We start from the raw sequence: 20,496 nt of genomic DNA on the forward strand, positions 1-20,496 counted from the left end.
GCACTAATGCTATGTGGCATTTTGACTGTAGTCGTATTACATTAGTTTGAATGACATGCCACCGCATATCAGTGGTTGATGCATGGTTGTCCATGTCCACATTCAAATCAAAATGCAATCAATTTATACTGCAATCTAAAGATTACCGGACCACAATCTGACCAGGGATATCTAGATATCCCTCAATCTGACAAATAGACCTCGCCTAACGACACATGCAGCATTCATTTTCGTCTTTCCTTTTGTTATTTTTCTTAAATCCAGTGCGCATACCTCTTATTTACATGCTGTAGTAGGCCAAGGCGGGTGCTGTCTGATAAAAAAACTACCCCAAGTCGTTTTGGAACCCTCTTACCTTTTCAGCATATCGCAATCTTGTGGACTGTTGATTTGATAAAAAATTTCATAAAATGATGATATACGGCTCCGAATTGCACATGCACTGCACATTAGGGCTCTTCAAAAATGACTTTTTTTCTCAAATCGTACTGGCTACTTGATAAAATTGTTAGGTTACCTAATTTAAGCCTACACACAAAATTTGGTTCAAGTCCAGCCAGTAACCGCTTTGCTACAGGAGAAGAAAGTTTCTATTTATTATATAAAAATAAATAATAGAAAATTTTCTGTTAACCCCATGAAAGCGTAAGGCTGTCTATAGAAACGATGCTCACCAAATTTAGTTTAATTCCAACCGGTGGAAGCTCAGTTATAGCCGTCGAAAATTTTGGATTTGAATAAAATAGTATTTACGGTGAACACAATTATAATAAATAAATAAAGAATCGGTCACCGTAAATACTATTTTATTCGAATCCAAATTTTTCGACGGCAATAACTCCGCTTCCACTGGTTGGAATTGAACCGAATTTGGTGAGCATCGTTTCTATAGACAGCCTAACGCTTTCATGGGGTTAACAGAAAATTTTCAAATTTTTCATTATTTATTTTTATATAATAAATAAAAACTTTCTTCTCCTGTAGCAATGCGGTTACTGGCTGGAATTGAACCAAATTTTGTGTGTAGGCTTAAATTAGGTAACCTAACAATTTTTATCAAGTAGCCAGTACGATTTGAGAAAAAAAAGTCATTTTTGAAGAGCCCTACTGCACATACACATACCCGGTAAACAACTTCAATAAAAGACTCTCCTGACGGTAACTGTTCACACAAATGCGGGGTTAGCCTGCCGTTCCTCGCATAACTGCATCACACCGCACATCCATTACCATAATTATTCACTAATATTACATAAACTATAGGGTGCGTACTGCGTAGGTTAAATTTCGTTGCATAATTCAATATTGTTGCAGCAATAGCGGATAAACCAGAGTGCAGCTTTTCATAATAATTTGTAAACGGGAGTATGAAATCAACAATAATTGTTTTTTGTTTGTTACAAAAACGGAATCAGTCAGATAGCATAGGATATTGGAACTAGAAACACGATACAGATCCAAAACAACTACATTTAATCAGACTAGAAGTGCAATATAACGGTGCGCACGACTCCTGACGAATCTCCGAACGCGACCAATCGTTCCGTGACCGCGCACGCGTTAGTTATCGGGCTCGAGTTGTAGTATTGGCCGATCTGCTTCCAACCACCTTTCTCCCATATCTTGATCGTGGAATCGCGAGATGTCGTGATGAAATGCCGCCCGCCATCAAGTATAGAAGTAACTATGTTGTCGTGAATCTTCATTTTGGATCCGTTACCCGTGTGATACAAATATCCAAGGTTACTTCCCAGCAGTAGAACTTTTCCAGACTTTTGATCTTCCGCAGCGTGCACGAAACAGCTGATAAGATCATCCTTATCCAGTTCCACATTTTCCACCGAGACTTCAGTACCTCTGCTGCCATAAACGTATCTGGGATCGTCAAATCCATATTCATCAATAACGTTCCGGTAATCACTGCACACAGCATCAACTTTGCAATCCTCGACGTACGAGAACTTTCCAAGTTTCAATACATTACTGCTATCCTCTGTAACAATGTCGCAATAGCTCGGAACAGCACCACCAAATGCAATTTGGTAGCATTCGCGGGGAGCTCTTGAGGTGTCAACATCTTGGTGAGGATGTGTGTAGTTATAGGTGTCGATAACGACAATTTTTCTTGTCCTGTTCGCATAATCAGGGTACACATCCTCGACACACCATACCACCTGCTTTCTATCGTAGGAAGATGTTGCAAACACATTTTTCCGAAGCCTACACAAATCAGTGATGCATCTGTCGTGAAGTTTGGCTTGGTATTGCAAAGAAAGACGATTGTGGTCCGTAATTTCCCACAAGTATACATGACCAGCGCTGCATGTGGTAACCAATCCACCGTCCACTGTTGCTACCCCTGTGACTTCACCGATTTGCCTAGTGACGGTGGATGAAACTCCCAGATCCCAAGCCTTGATCATTCCAGTTGATGCTTGTGAAAGAATATGCGCATCTCCGCATACTTCCAAGGACACAACAGACTTGGCGTGCTCGCCGAGTATGTGAATTTGTTGTCCAGTCAAAGGTTTCCACGTTACCAAAGAGGCGTCATTTCCTGCGCACAAGACGTCGAAATTTTGCATTTGCATTCTGGACGCATTCCTTTTGCTGTTGTTCGCTCCTAATTTTTGCTTGTTGTGTTCATCGTTCCATTCTTCAGCATCAACCTGAGTAGCCCAATCAACATTACGATCTTCGACAGGATTTCCCGAATTCTCATCGTCCTCATCATCTTCTATACTGCAACGTTGAATGAAATTAACATCACAACAGTTGGTCCTGCTTTGTGTATCAACGCTGGTGATCAGTGTTCCTTTGCTAGACCACACTTTGACAGTACAGTCTTCCCCACCTGTCGAGACGACACACCCCATTTTATACATCACAGACGTCACTCCTGATAAATGCCCCGTCAAAATACGAAGCGGGGTATCGTAACTGTCTTCCTTTACACTACCCGACGATGGTGGGCTTTTCCAGATCTTCAGAGTCGAATCGTTCGAGCCTGTAACAACAGTATCGTCGAGATCGTGCCATGCGCAACACGTTATCCAATCCTTGTGAGCTTGATGGATGGTAAGAATTGGAGAGATGTTTTTTTTACGAGCCCCAGAAGAGATTATATTGACGTTCCTCATTTGATCATCACTAACAACATCCCAGTAGCATAGTTTCCCATCTTTTCCGCCGGACAGCAGCAGATTTCCATCTGTATTAAAAGCGAGACAGGTAACCGCGCCTTCGTGTTCACGAGCTGATTTTGAGTGCGACACATTCACAACATCGGTCCTGTCGTTATTATCATTGGAATCAGCCAGTTGCGATGTAATATCTTCCAGATTCCACAACAAAACTGAGAAATCTTCACTGCCAGAAGCCAACCACTTCCCAGCACACCCGGAAGCTAGCACAGGCCCGGTGTGTCCCTCAAAAATCGCCACCACAGCCTTAGAGCTCACATCGACAGCTTTCAAAGTGCTGTCGTAACTACCAGTGATAACAAGTTCCAATTCAGGCGCAGGGTTCGAATCCAACGAGAACAGAGAATGGAAGATATCGCCAGCTGTCTTTTCTCCAGCAGACGGGCCCCAAGCGACACAAGAAATCGCAGACTCGTGAATCTTGTCCGAGTATATGGGATACGGCAGTCTTGAATCATACATGCTGAAAATACCTTCATGAAATCCAGCAGCGATGGTCGATTTATCGTAGTTATATTTGCAGCAGACAATGTTGTCACGTTCCTCTTTGCTGTCAACATTGTAACGCATAGTTTTCTTCCCAAGCCGAGACCTCCAAACCGCGATTTGAGCAGTGTCTTCATTTGCACCAGCCCCACCGCTGATAAGATACTTTCCGTCTGCAGAAAACAAGACCGATTCAGGAGATTGCAGGTATGCTTCACCGAAATTACCAATCGCAGTGCCTGTATCGGAAGTCCACAATCTAACTACGGTCTCATACTTTGAACAAGACGCGACATAAGTCCCGCACGCAGAAAACCTCAGCGCAGTGACAGCTTTTGAATGATGACGAATCACCGCTACTCTCTTATGAGTGTGCAAGTCCCAAATTTGAATCGACGCATCCCACAGTCCAGTTGCTACTCTGGCTCCGTGCGGATGAAAATCCATGCAGTTAACAGGCGATCCAGTCATCACTTGCTTAACGAGACGGTATTTAGTCGCTCCCCAAATCCCAATAGACCTATCGTGAGACGCGCTGGCAAAAATAGGCATCGAATTGCCTTGACTTGTTGGACGCACCGCAATCGAAGTAACCGCGTTTCCATGAAGCTTCAGATCTGCAATTTTGTGACCGGCCTTAAAATCCCATGCGATCATTGTACCGTCACTTGCAGCTGAGACTAGAATTGTGGTTTTGACAAAACATACAGCAGTCACGGAATTACAGTGACCAAGATAGTCAATAGAGTTCCCGGTACTCTTCTCAATCAATTTTACTTTCCCAGATAGGGTACCGGCCGCAAAATAACGCCCAGTTCCCAACACAGTAACACAAGTGTGCTCATCTCCGAGTTTGGAGTTTCTGTAAGTCTGAACCACAGAATGGGCCGTTTGATCATGTATTCCGGACTCCATGACCACCATGTCAGACTGAGTGTGATAATCGAGCTTGGTCAAAGCATCGCAGCGCGGGTGACTTCCATATTCTTGGTTGATGGCTTCTTGGTATACCATGTTTGGAAATTTGGTGATAATATCGAGAGTAGATTTTACGAATCTTTCCATCTGCAGCCACGGCTTTGGACTTTCTTCACTTTTCATTCGTTTTGAAATTATCCCAGCTTTCTCTTTGAGCAATTCAAAGTCTTCCAGTAAACTCGCGCCGACACCAAGTTTACATTTCAACGCCACAAATTCAATAGAGCTCAACAAATTTTCCAGGCCTTGTCGCTGTCCAGATTGGGAAAGATGGGTCGGCAGACGTTTCAAGCAGTCCACCAATAAGAAACTATCGACATCATGCTTTGTGGAATCCCATATCTTTTTCATGTAAAACCCAGCAAGTACCAAGTGGCACTTTTGAACCAATTCGCCTTTGGCAAGGTATTTCTCGAGCAGCACTTTCTGATATACAGAATGTCTGAGCATGACAGCTCTACCTTGACGAGTTTGTGACCAGGATATGAAAGATTTCAAGGAATTGATTGCATTGAACACGACTACTTTGGGAATATTGCTGTCGTCGGCTGAAAACCAACAGGATATCGCTTCGTAGAGGTCGTCATCCAAAATCATCCATTTGTCGCAGCAATGTAGAATACCAATAATCGCAGGTATCAGATGCGGATATTTGGCAAATTTCGATTCAACTTGTTCCAATTGCCATTTCAACGAACCCACCATATCGTGAGGTATCACTTTCAGTGTTTCGCCGAGACTTTCAAACGTTTCACTAACGCGGATGATGTCGCAAATATTGGCGAGATACATCGGATTGACGGAGCCCTTTTTAGACATCAGCGCTTGAAGCTGGTTGTTGAAATGCGATTCGTCCAGTTTTTTGCTGTGTTTGCCGAGCGCGCAACGCACGATATCTCTCTTGTCGGATATTGTCAGTTCCGGAATCGCAATAAACGTCACGCAATCCAAATGCTTCAAAGCTTTATATGCGTTCCCTCCTTCGTTACAAGAAACAACCAGAGTGATTTTTTCTTTAGCTATCTTAGTTATCCAATCGAGACTGTCGAAATGATCAAGACCGTCCAAAAGTATATGCACAGTACTCTCAGCCGTTGAGTTTATCCTGCGGAAAGTATTTAGCAGCTTTTTGAACATACCGAACAGACTGGCACTTTCATTGTCAACGTTGAAATCCAACTGACACGCATCAGAAATCGCCTTACAAATACAGCGAAGTGCGTTGCCTGCAATTTGCGAATTCCGAAGTTCAGACTGATTCGCTATAATCGAAGATCCATACGGTAAACGATTGTGGATATTTGCGATTATCGACGTTTTACCGCTGCCTATACCTCCCACAATTGCCAAGACAGAGTTTTGACCATTCAGAGCTTTGATCTTTCGCATGATAGCGGACATCAAAGAATTTCGGCCAACAAAGTCTTGTTGATACGACACCTGCTTGCGCTCACTCGATTCTGTCTGCGTACCAAAATCCATGTCTGCAATCTCTTTTAATTTACTTCTCAAGTCATTCTCCACCAATGCTTCGAAATCCTCTAACCCCGAAAGCTTCACTTCGCCATTCTCAATCTTGTCAAATTTCGGCGCGGAAGCGTTCCCAACATAATGACCGCTTTCAAGCACTCGACTCTTCAGCTGTTTTAATTTACTCGACTTCTTGGAGTCCTGTTCGAAAAACAGGGGTTTCGCTGATTTCGGAATCGACGATTTCATTTCAGATGAATCGCGAATGTAGAAAAGGCATATCTTGTTCTCCGAGTCCCGCCGAAAAGCGGCTTGCGCAATTTCCAGTTCTGTAATCGACCTCGATTTGGGATAATCCTCCAACCAATCTGATTCATCGTCAGGAAAACCGTAGTCACGCGGCACCCATCCGTAACGATCACCAAGCAATCCGATGAATATGTCACATTTTCTAACCTCGTCCAGACAGATGGATATATTCCGCCCAAACCGAGTGTCCTCTCCTGATATCCCCCATCTCAAGTCCGTCTCTAGAACGCGGATTTTCATATTCTCAGCCCACTCGCGTATCCTCGGAAATATCCAAGACACTAACGCGTCTCTCTCGTTGTTCATGTCTTTTATGGTCGATGATATAAAAACTCGTACCGTCTTCCAAGGCTTGATCGGTTTTGACACAACAGGCGGCAGACTATCGAAATTATCATCATTATTCTTTAATTCAGCCAAGTTCAACCTCATGTCGACTGTTTCCACGTGCTTTATTTGAGCTTCCGCGTTCCCGAGGGCGATAAACTTCAAAATCTGATCGCTGTACCCACTGAAAGTGACAACGTCGCTTTCATTCGAGACTGAAGTTTTCTTTCCACCGAGGTCGACTTTGTAGCACATCAAACTACTATTCACTTCGCTCTTATACCCTCTCAAAAAGTGACTCAACAAAACATCTTCGCGATCTTTCATCTGAGAATGCAGCACCACTAAGTTATCCATCCTCACCCGTTCCGTGAGTAATTTACACAAGAATTTTTCAGGCAACGATTTCGAGTGCTCGTGCCACACAAAAGCAAGTTTCGCAAACGCCACTATCCTTTTCAAATTCTCAAGTATACCGCCCTTCTCCAATTCAACTACTTTGTATGCTGAATCTGAGTAGATGATGAAAGTACAAGCTTCGCAAGAGTACGCACACATTAGGCCAAGCAAGATCCCGATATCTCCAATAGTACGGGACGGCCCCAGTCCTTTTGACGTAGTGCAATTCTTTTCGAACATTCCAGCTGAAGCTTCACATAGAACAACTGTATGACCGGTGATTGGTGACACATTATTCACGGTTGCGATTTTTACACATTTATTGAGAGCTTTGCGATATCTGTCGATCATGTCCTCATCGTAACGAAACGCAGATGCATACTTTCTCGCTACAGCTCTTCTGATGACATCTATCTTTTTCTCTTCGTCACTTTTCGGAGTCGTGTCTCCATATTTTCTTTTGTTTTGATGCTGCTGATGTTTGGTCAAAAAGTATTTGACACCGTGCTGCTTGTACATCTTTTGCTTGGCAAGTTCTTTCTCCAGATCCTCCAAGGCTTCGTACGCGGAGAAAAATCGAAACGGAAACTGCCTGCTTCTAGACACTGCTTTTTCGTTGGTGAGCGTTTTAATAACCTGCTGATGATGCTTTTCCGATATTCCGGCTTGGATCATGTTACGCAAATTTCGCAGCATCGCCATGAAAGGAAGCTTGCGATGGTCCAACAGACTTTCCCACGTTTTAGCCAGGTTTCCTTTAGCGGAAACCTGAGTCTCCCAAGTCTCGGGTACTTGCAGTTTCATTCTTTTTTGCGACAACGCAGAGTCCCATGTTCCTTCCAAGCCGCATTTATAAAATTCCTCCATGCTGACCGGGTATTTTTTACCCAAAATACACATGACAGGGTAAGCGGGTTTCACGATATGTAGTTTACGGATCAGATACTTCAGCGTGTAGCTAGGAACATACAGCTTCGGAGCTTCATCCTTTTTTTCGCTACTTTCCGTTTTTTTTTGAGTCTTCTCTTTTCGTTTTGCCTTTTTCGATTTGTCTTTATTGTATTTTGCCAGTTGATACTCGTCAAAATCTGGGAATTTCGCGACCATTATCTTTCTCAAAGCGGTCGGTAAATTATTGGTACCGATCTTCCCGTCGGGGTCATTGAGACTTTGATAAAACTCTGCAATTTGAATCCAGTCGGAAGGCAGAACTACAGCCTTCTTGAAATACTTCTTCAAATACGGTCTGCATTCCGGCACGATTGAAGCTACCGCCGCTAGTAAATTACAGGTAGTACGGATATTCAACTCTGCTCTGCAATACAGTGCGACTTTCAACACAAATTCCGGGTCTGACAAGGCAATCTTCTTGCATAAACCAACGATTGTTGATCTGGTGTGATCTTTTTCACTAAACCACACTGGGTTATTGAGCAAAGACGAACACGTCACCGAAATCAATTTTTCCTTAAGAACAGAAAGTTGCGACTTTACAATCTTAGTAGTTTGTTTCATCAAGTCAGGCGATGGGAAATTTACTTTGCTAGTCCCTACAAGGTCTGAAATCAACTTCACATCATCTCTACTCAAAGGCTTCTCTTGTGGTACAGGCGGTAACACTGTCTCCTGACCGGGGGAGCGCACAGTCGGTGCGGTTTCTACGAGGGTTGAAGTTCTCATACTGAAAGATGGAGCCAGCAATGTATTCACGGTTCGAAGTACCGGCCTGTGACTTTGTGTCAAGAGCTTGTTCTTTCTGAGATGTCCGAAATCGCCATTCTTCTTACCATCTAACATGGGGTTTGGTATAAAAGTTCTTTTGGTTGGTACGGTAGAAGTTTTGAGGCGAGTTGACACATCCTTACGAGTCAAATTCCTCTTAAGATCCAAACAACTGTGGGAACTACGCCCAACGTTCGATCCTTTTGTCAGTTTCTCGAGCAATACATTTCTGGTGTGCTGCACAAGAGTTGGTCTTGCGCTTTCAGATTCAACTTGCTTTATTCGCACTTGCGGAATTGGTGCACGTTGCAAAAGCGGGTTCTTCAGCGAACCTGACCTTTTCTTCTTGTAGTCATTGAGAATACCGTTGTCTGTAGTGACAACCATGTTGATTGGTATCTTAGTGTAACAAGTAGGCCTAAATATCAAACCATAATAAGTTAGGAGTCTGTAGAAAATGGAAAAAGCGATATATGTTATAACGATGGCTCATGAAATTATAGGCTAAAGCACGAGACTATAGCAAATTCATCATCAAGCTTTATAATGGCAACACAAACTAAAATAATCGCATACCATATCATTGAAAAGAATATAAATTATAAATGAATTCACATTACTGATAACCTTTTCAAAGAAATTGGTGCAAGAATTAATTTTACTTAAGTCAACGGAAAATCTTTTGAGACCAGGAATATTGCTAATATGAGGCATAGTATTCGATGTGGCACTGTGTGCCTGACACAGTCAATAAGTCATGGTTTCCATTGTTGAAGCGTTGAGACGGAAGTTTCAGATGATTGCAATAAAGGAGAAAGACTTCAATGAGAGTGAATAGTAGAAAAAACTATCGAGTATATCACATACTCTTATATATTGCATTCTTATGCAGGAGAAGGCCGATAAATAAGGAGACAAGGAAGATCAATCACTAGGTTATTAGCCGAATATGCTGGTAACAATAACATCCACAAAACAGGGATAGTCACACCGTGAAAGAAGTCATTAAAATGACCTCGAGTTTTCACAGTGAAAAAAAGGAGGGCAAAGTAAACTTGCACTCACATGAGAATTGTTCATCAATATAGATTGTAACACAATAGGCAGCATTATTGTACAATACTGATCTGTAAGGTGCTAAGATTAATGGATTATCCATGCTTAGCATAGATAACAGGTCTATTTACACAGTCCATTGATTAATCGCTGTAATTATTTGCGTATCCTACTCTACTGCAACAAGCATATTGATGTAGTCAATGAACTTCACTAACGATGCATAGGACACCATCTTCTTAAACTTGCAGCAAACACATGAAAATTAAATTCGGAAAGTTAGAGCTTCGCTAGATGATATTTTCTTATACAGATAGTTGAAATTTACATGCAAGTATACCGAATCAATTTCCTGTTTTGAATGATAATAATGACAATCAACACTTTGCGATGATGTGGTATAGCATTTTGTAACACACAGCCATAAACTAAGAATTTACTACGATTGACATAAATTCAATGAGGGTATTTCGAACTCAAGCAGCAACAGTGATAAAGCTAGCAGCTGCATGAACAATCTCAGGGATACTGTCTGCCAAAACATTGATGAATGCATTCATACCGACACATTAGCTACAAGACAAGAATATGAACCAAAATAGAATACCCATATATGTATATATTACTTCTTACATCACTTGTATAAAATGTCAAGAAATACAATCGGCGTAGTAGAATATCAAACACTATTGAATATCCGCATAGCAGATGATCAACTAGTGAGAGCTAAAATTAAAACAAGTACACAAATTGTTCATTTAGCTTTCCTCAACTACCTTCTGGGTTACTGCTTTCAAAAAGATGCATCCCATACCAACGGTCTGGTACAACTTGAAAATACCGGTCCATCGCTTCACAAAAACGGTTTTTGTACAGTTCAGGAGACACGACCGTCGGCATCGATCTCGAAGACGACCATTTCACCACCATTTCCAACTTCTTATCCCACGTGAAAGTGCGAATGAAATCGATAATTCCGATGAAAATCTCCTTGTTTCGATCAATCCCGATGAGCAACGAATAATCCATGATCAAGTTTTCAGACAAAAAATCGGTGTCGCGCTGCATCGCGTTTTTGAAAAGAAATTTGGCGTGCTCGTGTACATAGATAGGATTTTCGCACATTACTCTCAAAAGATTTTCATCCAATAGAACGACGTCATCGTTTTTCGACGTAGATTCTTCACCGTTAGTGTCCTTAGGCACATTCTTCGCACGTCGGTTTCGTACCGACCCCTTCAAGTCATAGATATTGTCAATTTGTTTTTGGTAAAACAGATTCTCAATAACCAAAACGTCTTGTTTCAAACTTCTCCCGGTTTGAGAATTACGGAACGATATCCGATACACTCCAAGGATTTTCGACAACGCGGTGGCCTCACTGTTATCAATACAATCAGTAAGATACTCCACATATTTAGGAGCAAATTCCAAAAACGATTGCATTTCCAAGTTTGACATTTGTTTCAGTATAAACTGATCGTCCTTTGTCTTGTGAAAGGTGGAGCCAGATTTCCCGCCAACCGCCAACCATTTCGCGCTACGCGACAAAGACTCTAAATACTGATTCTCGCCACCTTCCAGAATACCGGCACGAAATTTTTGGAATAAATCGGCAAAGTATACTTTGCAATAAAACTTTGTGGTCTTGTCGGAAAATTGAACTTCGACATGATCAGTTGAAACGGAGTTTGGTATTTTAATCTCCTGATCTATTTCATCCACAATCGGAATATCATCAGATAAGTTATCAAATACAGACTGATTTTGTGGAAGCTCTGTAGAATTCGGAGTAGAATGCAGTTTGATTGATACATCGCTATGCTTTAACGACCTTTTATACGCACTTGAGCAAAGTGTGTACGCGATAATCGAAGTCGGTTCGGCATCACGTACAACAATCTCCGTGCTAAGACATTCCGGTAACAGATAATGCTCGTCTGCAGGAAAAGGCGTCGGAGGTGCCTGCAATAGATTGCCAGGCAACAAACGTATCACAAGAGACTTCATGCTTGAACCGGTCCTTGTCATTCTCCTTGGCTGCTTGTCATGACTTTTTGCGTCCGCGGAGATACCGCGCTTCAATTGCCGAGCGCTTTTACCGTTGGAAGCGTCTTCCGGGTAGTCCACATCAGACGACCATTGAGATGACGTGGGCGGGCAGCTTGAAGCACCCAGAAATTCAGACTCGACATCGGACCCACCTTCCGGTGTCTCGCATTCCTCCTGCACTGTAGGGTGCAAGCGTTTTCTCTGCACACGAGGCGAAGTAGAATGTTTCGATTTGGGCGGATTCCAAAACGAATTCCTGTCTTTATCGTAAGCGTCGAGTAGTTTTTGATTCCAAGTTTCTACCATTTTTGAAACGTCACATTTCAGTTGTAATACGGAAAAATTCAGTTGGCGTCTCAAATTGTCGTCAAGCACAGGCTCATCGGACATCTTACCACTGCTAGTGTCCCACGCGTCCTCAAATGAATCAATATTATCGAAATTCGTGTAACCATTACTCTTTAGTAGCACTTCCATCTTTTCAATTTGTTCAAACAGCAAGCTTTTCTCATCGTTGAGAACGGAGACCAATTCCAAAAAGTATTTTTCACGAGACAGCGGTATCTCATCTGTGTTTGAATCGACAGTGCCTCTTCGCTCACGAGACGAATTCACACAATCACGAATGTCCTCCGAGGAACTCTCGATTTTATCCACCAGTAATCTGATCACATAATACGCGTCACTCGCTGTAATAATATCATCGTCATATCCGCCACTTCTGTGAGCTTCGGCTGGATCACAGTGGGTTGGTATCGATAAGAAAGCAGAGGGGAACACTATTTCGTTCAATTTCACTGGGAAACACTTGAATGCCGCGATCAAATCATGGAATAAAAAGTATTGGAATCCTGTAAAAGGTTTCATCTCCCAGTGCTCATCGAAGATTTCCTGTTTCGTGATACCACGTTGTTGATAAGGCACCGATCCCATTTGAGGTATAGTAAGTTGTCCGAAATTAATCTCAAGGTATTTGGCAAAAGACATATACCACGCGTCGCGTGACATGGTTTTAATGGCCGATGACTTTTTAGTGTCGTGGTCCCAAGTCCAAGTCAAAATACTGGATTGCTGGAAAGGTTTTGACAGTTCCTTCAACAGAACAGACATGCACATGTCGCCGTGCACGAAACTACGTACGTGCTCGACCATAGGCCGTCTACAAGTTGGGTTTGGACAGTGATAATTTGGTCGAAAACAATAACGCTCCAAAAACCCTCCAAGTGTAATATCATTGCCACGATAGAAATCGATGTCCACAACCCAAGGAAGAACGCAGTAATACGGCGCATTGGGAGATTGCACGCTATAACTACTAAACAGCAATGATATATGTTGATGATTGTAAGGATCCAAAGAATCAATGTGACATTCATTTGTCGAATCAGAAACAGACGTAGTATCATCGTCATCAATAATTTTATCCTCAACTTCCGTAGGTTTTATTTCATCATCTTTGACTCTATGGAAAAGTGTGCCAGCGTGAGCACGGAAGCTGGATAACAAATCCCGCACTTCCTCAGAAGACGCAGATTGAGTAAAAGAACATGTAATAAACTCATGAAGGGAGTCGTCGTTCATATTGAGAAATATGTTGCTTTCGTTAACAGAACCAAACTTATCACTGCCATGCTTCGTCGACGTGGAATACTGAGAAATATTACCTCCAGATCGAAGCTGAGATTGTGATGGCTTCTTCTCTTTGACAGGTGGACCAAATATCATATCAATCATAGTCTGTTCCCAAGTTGAAACACCGTGATTAATGTCATTGCGTTTCGTGGGAGAAAGCATCTTGTTGATAGCGGGACAATCGTCTGTCCCGTTTCGCTTGTACGGTTGAGTGTAGCAGGATACTGGCTGGGGTGTTACATTTTTGGATACGTGGATTTCAGTTGTTCCATCCCCAGTCAGATCACTTGAACTATGTTGTTTTTTATTGTTGTCATCATGAGTCTGACTGTGATTATATTCATTGGTGGACTCTGTGTGGCGCGAGTGTGAAAGCCATGGCTTGTCTAAAAGGGACGAGCTTGATACTGTAACTACAGATTTCGGATTGTGGCCAACATGCTGACTGGAATCTGTCTTGTCGGATTTTCGAGACGGGAAATCGAGAATTTTGTGTGGCAAATATTTCCAATTTGATGATTTCTGACCTTCGACAGTGTACAGGTAAGGCTTTGCGGGCATAATTAAAGGGGACGTTGATAGCAGCAAAGAGTTCAATCTGTTTTCAAATAGGTCTTTATTTTTCTGCATCTCGGAAATCGCACAAGTGTCGTTCTCTTGCAATGGTCCAAATACGGAATCAGTCCCTGAAAGTTGCGTCGTTAACATCCGAGATTCTCTGACTGTTGCGTAACCTGAGAATGAAGCGCCCTTTTGTGACATTACAGTCTCGTTTAAAGGCACAATCAAGCTTTGAGTGCCGTCAAGAGATTTTGACGTAACGTCTGAATCCGACCGCATACTTTTCGCAGACAAATGCTTTTTTAGTAGCTTACCTAAATTGTGTTGGTCGATAAGATACGACATTTCAAGTCGGACATGAAACATGGCACGTACCAAAAAACGGAAGACATCCTTGACTTTTGACAATTCCTTCCAAACCTCAGATTCGTCTGAAGATTTTGATCTCAAAATCACGGTACATCCATACATTGGATTACACCCTTCAAAATACAACAACGCCTTTGGCGTTTGTTCCATTCCAAAGCACGGGAGATCATGATTTTTCAAATAGAATCTTGAACATCTACCTAAATGCGCTTGTAATAACTGATCAATCGATTGGACAATATCGCCTTCAGTGCTGCGTGCCACTCTTTCCATGACCGATTGCTTCACATTGACAACGACCGTGATTCCAGCTTCGAGCAACAACTCCTGGGCAATTCTTGAAACTGTGCACTGCACCAATACAACATCGGGACGTTTGGAAGTTATTCTTGTTACGAGATGCTTGTAAAATTCACGTTCTTGCCTCAAAACCGGATCTAAAGCGGACAGTCTCAACTGAACACGCTCGTATTCTAAGGGTATTGCTAGCAGCAAAATAGCAGGGTTTAAAATATCAGTTCTCATGTGCTTATTAACAACGTTATTTGTGAAAGCGACACCATTGATAACTTGAGATTCACGCCTGACACCATCAGGAATCTTCTTAATTTGGACATAATGCACCACATCCATGTTCACAGTCGGATTGGGGTTGATATAAAATGACGCGTGTTTCGCCAAGGGCACCAAAACTTCAGCCCACGCTAAATCCAACCCTTTCTCAAACAGTAACTGCCTCAAAAACGCCAAATCGTGTCTCGTATACATTTCCCGCAGCCACTGGCAAGCACGTTTATCGCACGATTCAAAAGACTTTGACTGAAAGTCCACATCTCTCCATCCCGACAGCGGTTGGTGCCACGGGTGGTTAAGATAAGTCCCGTTCCACGTAATGAAGTTTCGTAAATAATCTGCATTTATGCTGGTGAGACTCGAGTCATCAAAAGAAGGGTTGAACGGAGTGGAGTTCTTCGAGTGCTTACTAGCATCGGGTATATCCATGCTAGAAGATCGCGTATATTTTATAACTTCTTCGCCTTGATCGATTTCCACGTAACTCGACAAAGACATGACCGATTGCTCTGACACGCTTTGTTCTTCATCAGAAAATATCAACGTATCTGTAGGAGCAGTAGACTGACCGTCACTAGGGCTGTAAGTCAAATTAGCGGCAAAATATCCATCTGTTTCATCCTCGTTATCACCAGAACACTTGATTTCCTGTACCCAAACAGGTTCTCGTTCAATAAGACTTTGATCGTCTTGATTATCCATAGCAGAAAAATGATCTGGATAAATTTCGATTTTTGGAGTTCGAACATTTATCGATTTCTTGTAGTTCTGATACAGAACATAACCGTCTTGAAATAATCCACCCATGTCAAGTACCGATTTCATCCACAGTCCTTCGCACAAGGCTTGTCCGATCGCGCACCCTTGCGTTCTGTCATAGGCCACATCATTCTTGATTAACCAGTCCACTAGTTCTTGCCCTGTTATGCAACTGGAATACTTCCTCAAACGAAACCTGTGGTCTCGAAACTCGATGCCTTCCTTCTCGTCGCAAACCTTTTTCCAGATCATACGCAGTTGCACTGAATCTTTCACCAACATATTGCTGACATTGTCCCCCAATATAGATTGCGAGGACTGCTCCTCTTTAGCATCGAAAAGAAAACTAGGACTCTGCATGCCGTTAAGATTCTCTGTAACTGGAGATAATATACTCAAAGCGCTTGTTGGACCAGCGTCAAAAAGTTGATCATCGCTGTAACTACTGTCCGTCCTTTGCAAAGTACCTGCCTCTCTCCGCTGTCTAATGTTATGACTGTTGAATAATTGATCATAAACGCCGCCTTGTACAATACCAAGGCTTTCCGTTGAATTGCCGTCGTTGTGTTCGTCTTGTGCTGAGTCTATTGTATTGGCACTTAGACTTTGGCTGACGACCTTTGCAACGTCAGGTTTGTTGCTCTCGGCGAACTGCAACACTAATTGGCAGCAGTACATGCAGGATCGTAACTTACCTTGCAGCCCCATAATTTTTCCGGAAATCACTTGATTACAACAGCGACTGCAGAAGATCTGCCCGCAGATGCGGCAGTGATGACGTCTGCGGAACGTCGTGAATTTTTCACCGCATTCGTAACACTCGTGACATTGCTCATCAGGCATCCAGTATTGTCGTAACTCTTCTGCATTTGAAGCAGGTGAGGTAGGGGCGGGTCTGCCGTCATCAGAGTCTGGGGACTGCTGGCCCCTTACCATCTTGGGTAAATCTTTAAAAAGTGTTGAAAATGATCGGATTCTCAAATGCACCTCGCTACCAGGCGGGTTAGGAAACAGTTTCCGATCATGAACCTTTCTTTTTGATTTACCCGATTGGTTCAAATCCAATACATTCGGTCTACGGGCGGCGTGTTCGGTCTGGGAATCAGAAGTGTCGGGAAGACTTTCCTGTGACTTCTTGCTACTAAATAAATCCAAAACGAACTTGAGAAATCCTGGTGTGCTTGAAGACTTCTCTTTTGGTTCACCAAACGATGTCAAGGACGTAGGATCCGCAGATACTTGGTCCTTTTTATCCATGATACAGTCCCAGAACAGATAATGGAGTTGAAAACATTAAAATCTACTACTAAAGAAGTTATGTTATCTCTACATTAATATTTATGCACTGAGAAATGAAAGACGGATTACAAACTGATAATTTAAATCAAAACCATCATATTTCACAGTGGGTGAAAGATATTGTCTTTCTGAATGAGATGAAGCTACAGAAACAGAACAATATGACACCTGAAAGAAGATGAACATGCGAGGCCACACTGCACATATTTCAGTGTAGCTCTTATTGAATCAAGTGAACGTCATATTGAAAAGTGTGAACTTGTCGATTACGTGATAGATTTGATGCCATCTGGCCAAACTTTTCACACCAACTCTAAAAACTACAGACAAATTTGTTCCGATTTCCACTACCTGAAGTATAGGGTTGGTATTGGTTGAACAATAAATTTGATTACACAATTTTATCAGGCATCAACCGAGATCCACACAAAATTCCGATGGAAAAACACAACAATCATGAATAATCAAATGGATTTTAAAATGAAATCGTAGACAACACAATATCACTATAGAATTTATCAGTCATTATAAAGCGATTTGTTTATCACGTATCAGAAACGTGACCTGATAATAGGAGGCAAAAAATAATCAATCAGTCCTATTATAACAGGTATTTTTAATCATTGTACAGGAAATACTTCTTCCGCATATCATCATTCGAAAAGTTGGGCACAAAATTAACCTTGACAATACTTTGAAACCCCTCAGGCAAGCTCGGTTCCTCGTAAGCTTTTCGATACTGATAGAACACGAAGTCCGGAACCTTATCATGCTCAGATAGTGACAGCTCACGGAATCTATTGTTATGACGCGCATGCTCCATGGAGACTTGAAACACAAAGCATCTGCAATCGCAACCACGCGATTTGGCTGCATCAATATATCGTTTTCGTCCTGCCTTATCAGGGTTTGTGTTGTCCACAACAATACTTTGACCGTTCGCTAAAGCCTGATTGCAGGCCGCCACACATTTCTGCCAGGTTTTCATTGTATCTCGGTTCACGCACGTGTAACCTTTTGAGACCAAGTATTGCTTTGAAAAGAAAGATTTGCCACTTGCTGGGTATCCTACCATGATTATTACTTCCTGCTTCTTGCTTACAACATCATCACTACCTTCGATTAAATTTACATTTTCATTGACGCTCTTCGGGTCAAATTCTGGCATGTTAAACTTTGCAGGCTTTTGGGACATGAAGAACTCCTCAGGCGTCTTAAACTGAATTCCCAGATTCAAAGCGAAAAGTCTATCGGCACACGAGAAATCTTTTTTCTTTTTCGGCGCCCAATCTTTTGGACGACCTGCGGCATCGCCGACATAAAAACTATCGCTCATATTTATTGAAATCCCACCGTTTCCATGCGTTTGTAACCACTCCCAAGTTCCAATATTGGGTTTACGATTAGCGCTGCGTTTCGTAATCGCTATCACTTGAATAGGGATTCCAAGCTTTTTCAGTAAATTTCCAATTTTTACTTTAAAATCTTTGGGAGCTATTTTGCCCTTTCCAATCCCAAGCTGATTAGTGATGATCACAATTTTAAATTCATCGCGATGTAATGATTTGAGCCTGCCCGGTATCTCGGCATACAATATTCTCCAATCGTTATGATCAACAGCAAACGTTTTTCCAGACGCGGTCGTAATAAGAGTACCGTCCATATCAAAAGCTGCAATTTTTGACGAGTTGAATAAATCATGCGGATTATAAATCAGTAAATCTTCATAACCTGACCAGCCAGAGGCAGAATCAGATTTTATCCATAGCAGTGAATGAGACGGTAAATCCGTTTGTTCTTTCTTTGATTTGTTCACATTGGGTGTAAGTAAGTTGGATTTCTGTAAGAGACTTAATTTTTTTTGCACCTCAATTTCTTCACTGGTTTGCTCTGCAACTTTCCGCTTTTTGCTTTTCACACCTAAAAAATCATCGATGGTACGCTTCGATTGTGTTTTCTCTTCTCCCTTTTTCTGATTGCAGGTAATTGTATATTCGTAACAATTATCAACCATGCAGAATTTGTCATTTGGCTTTAGTGTCTTGGTTTGTCCTTTTGGAACTTCTTCTCCATCGATTGTGGCAGAATTGAGGCCGTGTTGTTCCAGGGTTATAGTTCCGTCTTTGTAATCGGCAATTAGTGTTACATGTTGCCTGGAGCATAATTTATCTGTGATTTTTGTGACAGGGCTCCGTCCGAGAATAACAGATGTGTTGTTTGGTAAATCTATTGGTGAATGTCTGCCGTCCGTGGAGCACACTTGAAAGTATGACATATTATTTAAACTGGAATATACTAAACTGTATAGATCTAGGAGGAAAACGAGAATTTGTTAGCATCACATTTTCAAGTAATTCATCATTCCCTCATATATCACCAATTACTAATCATTTTTTACACAAAAATTTTACGAAGGTAAAATATCAATTCTTCAACACAAATGAATTAGACAGGACTCTAAGAATACATACTGAACTTCAATCAAACTGTGCCTGGGTAATTGCATCATAATTATTAGATTGAGATAATTTTCGCATCACACTCTAAAAACATACCGTCACAATCATCAAACCACATAATCAGAAAGGCAAGACTACATCATACTTTATTACTGGACCCATCTGCGCACATTACCAATGCATTTTCATCTTACTTTGCTTAGGCCTATCGAGGGCATGAAATGTGAAAGACCAATTATTGACATTTGAATCAGCAAATCCATTAATTTATAATGCATTGAATTTATGTATGATACAAATACTCAAAACCAAAACAGTGAAGAGAAAGTACCATATTTTGACAATATTGTGGTGGGAAAAACAGGAAACAAGACAAAAAAACAATTGAAATGTAATACGACTATACGAGATTATCTGTGATCAATCGGAGCCTCTGGTTGCTTGATCCTCATCGAAACACAGTCCCGGTCAATGTCGTAATATGAATATTCCGAGTAAGAAAAATATTCCGTCGTGTTGTACTTGGTGGAATCTGCCTTCGACGCTTCAGTTGGTGTTGGGCTTGGCACATGATCTTTCGATTTTGGGGCGGAAGATCCAACTACCTTATTTTCATGACTGGCAATCAACCCAGTCCAAATTGTTCTTCCGCTGGGGAAAATTTTAATGTTCCTCAGAATATTGAGAGCCATCACTCCTTGAAAATGATCACAAAGCAATACCAGGTAAGGAGATAACTATAGCGAAGGAAAATATAATGCATTAGAATTTCAAACAAGGAAATAGTAGCTTTGAAAATTAGCAGCACCTTGAGATACAGAGACAAGCTGCAAAGATTGGCA

The 20,496-nt window shown here is 41.8% G+C and overlaps 4 protein-coding genes across 4 annotated transcripts in view; 1 reads left to right on the forward strand and 3 right to left on the reverse strand.

Annotated features, from left to right (window-relative positions):
* Nucleotides 1-20,496, forward strand: part of LOC145453942 (doublecortin domain-containing protein 1-like) — a 304,595-nt gene that overhangs the window by 259,688 nt on the left and 24,411 nt on the right. The gene's annotated exons all lie outside the window — the stretch shown is intronic.
* LOC145453939 (telomerase protein component 1-like) lies at nt 1,224-9,281 on the reverse strand. The gene has a single exon (XM_080331902.1). It carries the CDS (start codon nt 9,279-9,281, stop codon nt 1,482-1,484), a length of 7,800 nt encoding a protein of 2,599 aa, XP_080188028.1. The 3' UTR covers nt 1,224-1,481.
* Nucleotides 9,341-17,154, reverse strand: LOC145453940 (1-phosphatidylinositol 3-phosphate 5-kinase-like). Its single transcript, XM_080331903.1, has one exon. It carries the CDS (start codon nt 17,151-17,153, stop codon nt 10,719-10,721), a length of 6,435 nt encoding a protein of 2,144 aa, XP_080188029.1. The 5' UTR covers nt 17,154; the 3' UTR covers nt 9,341-10,718.
* LOC145453947 (bifunctional polynucleotide phosphatase/kinase-like) lies at nt 17,242-20,393 on the reverse strand. The gene has a single exon (XM_080331912.1). It carries the CDS (start codon nt 19,468-19,470, stop codon nt 17,812-17,814), a length of 1,659 nt encoding a protein of 552 aa, XP_080188038.1. The 5' UTR covers nt 19,471-20,393; the 3' UTR covers nt 17,242-17,811.

The sequence above is a fragment of the Botryllus schlosseri genome, chromosome 13 (assembly GCF_051294905.1).
Source record: "Botryllus schlosseri isolate E-star chromosome 13, Bs_hap1, whole genome shotgun sequence".
Lineage (NCBI taxonomy): Eukaryota > Metazoa > Chordata > Ascidiacea > Stolidobranchia > Styelidae > Botryllus > Botryllus schlosseri.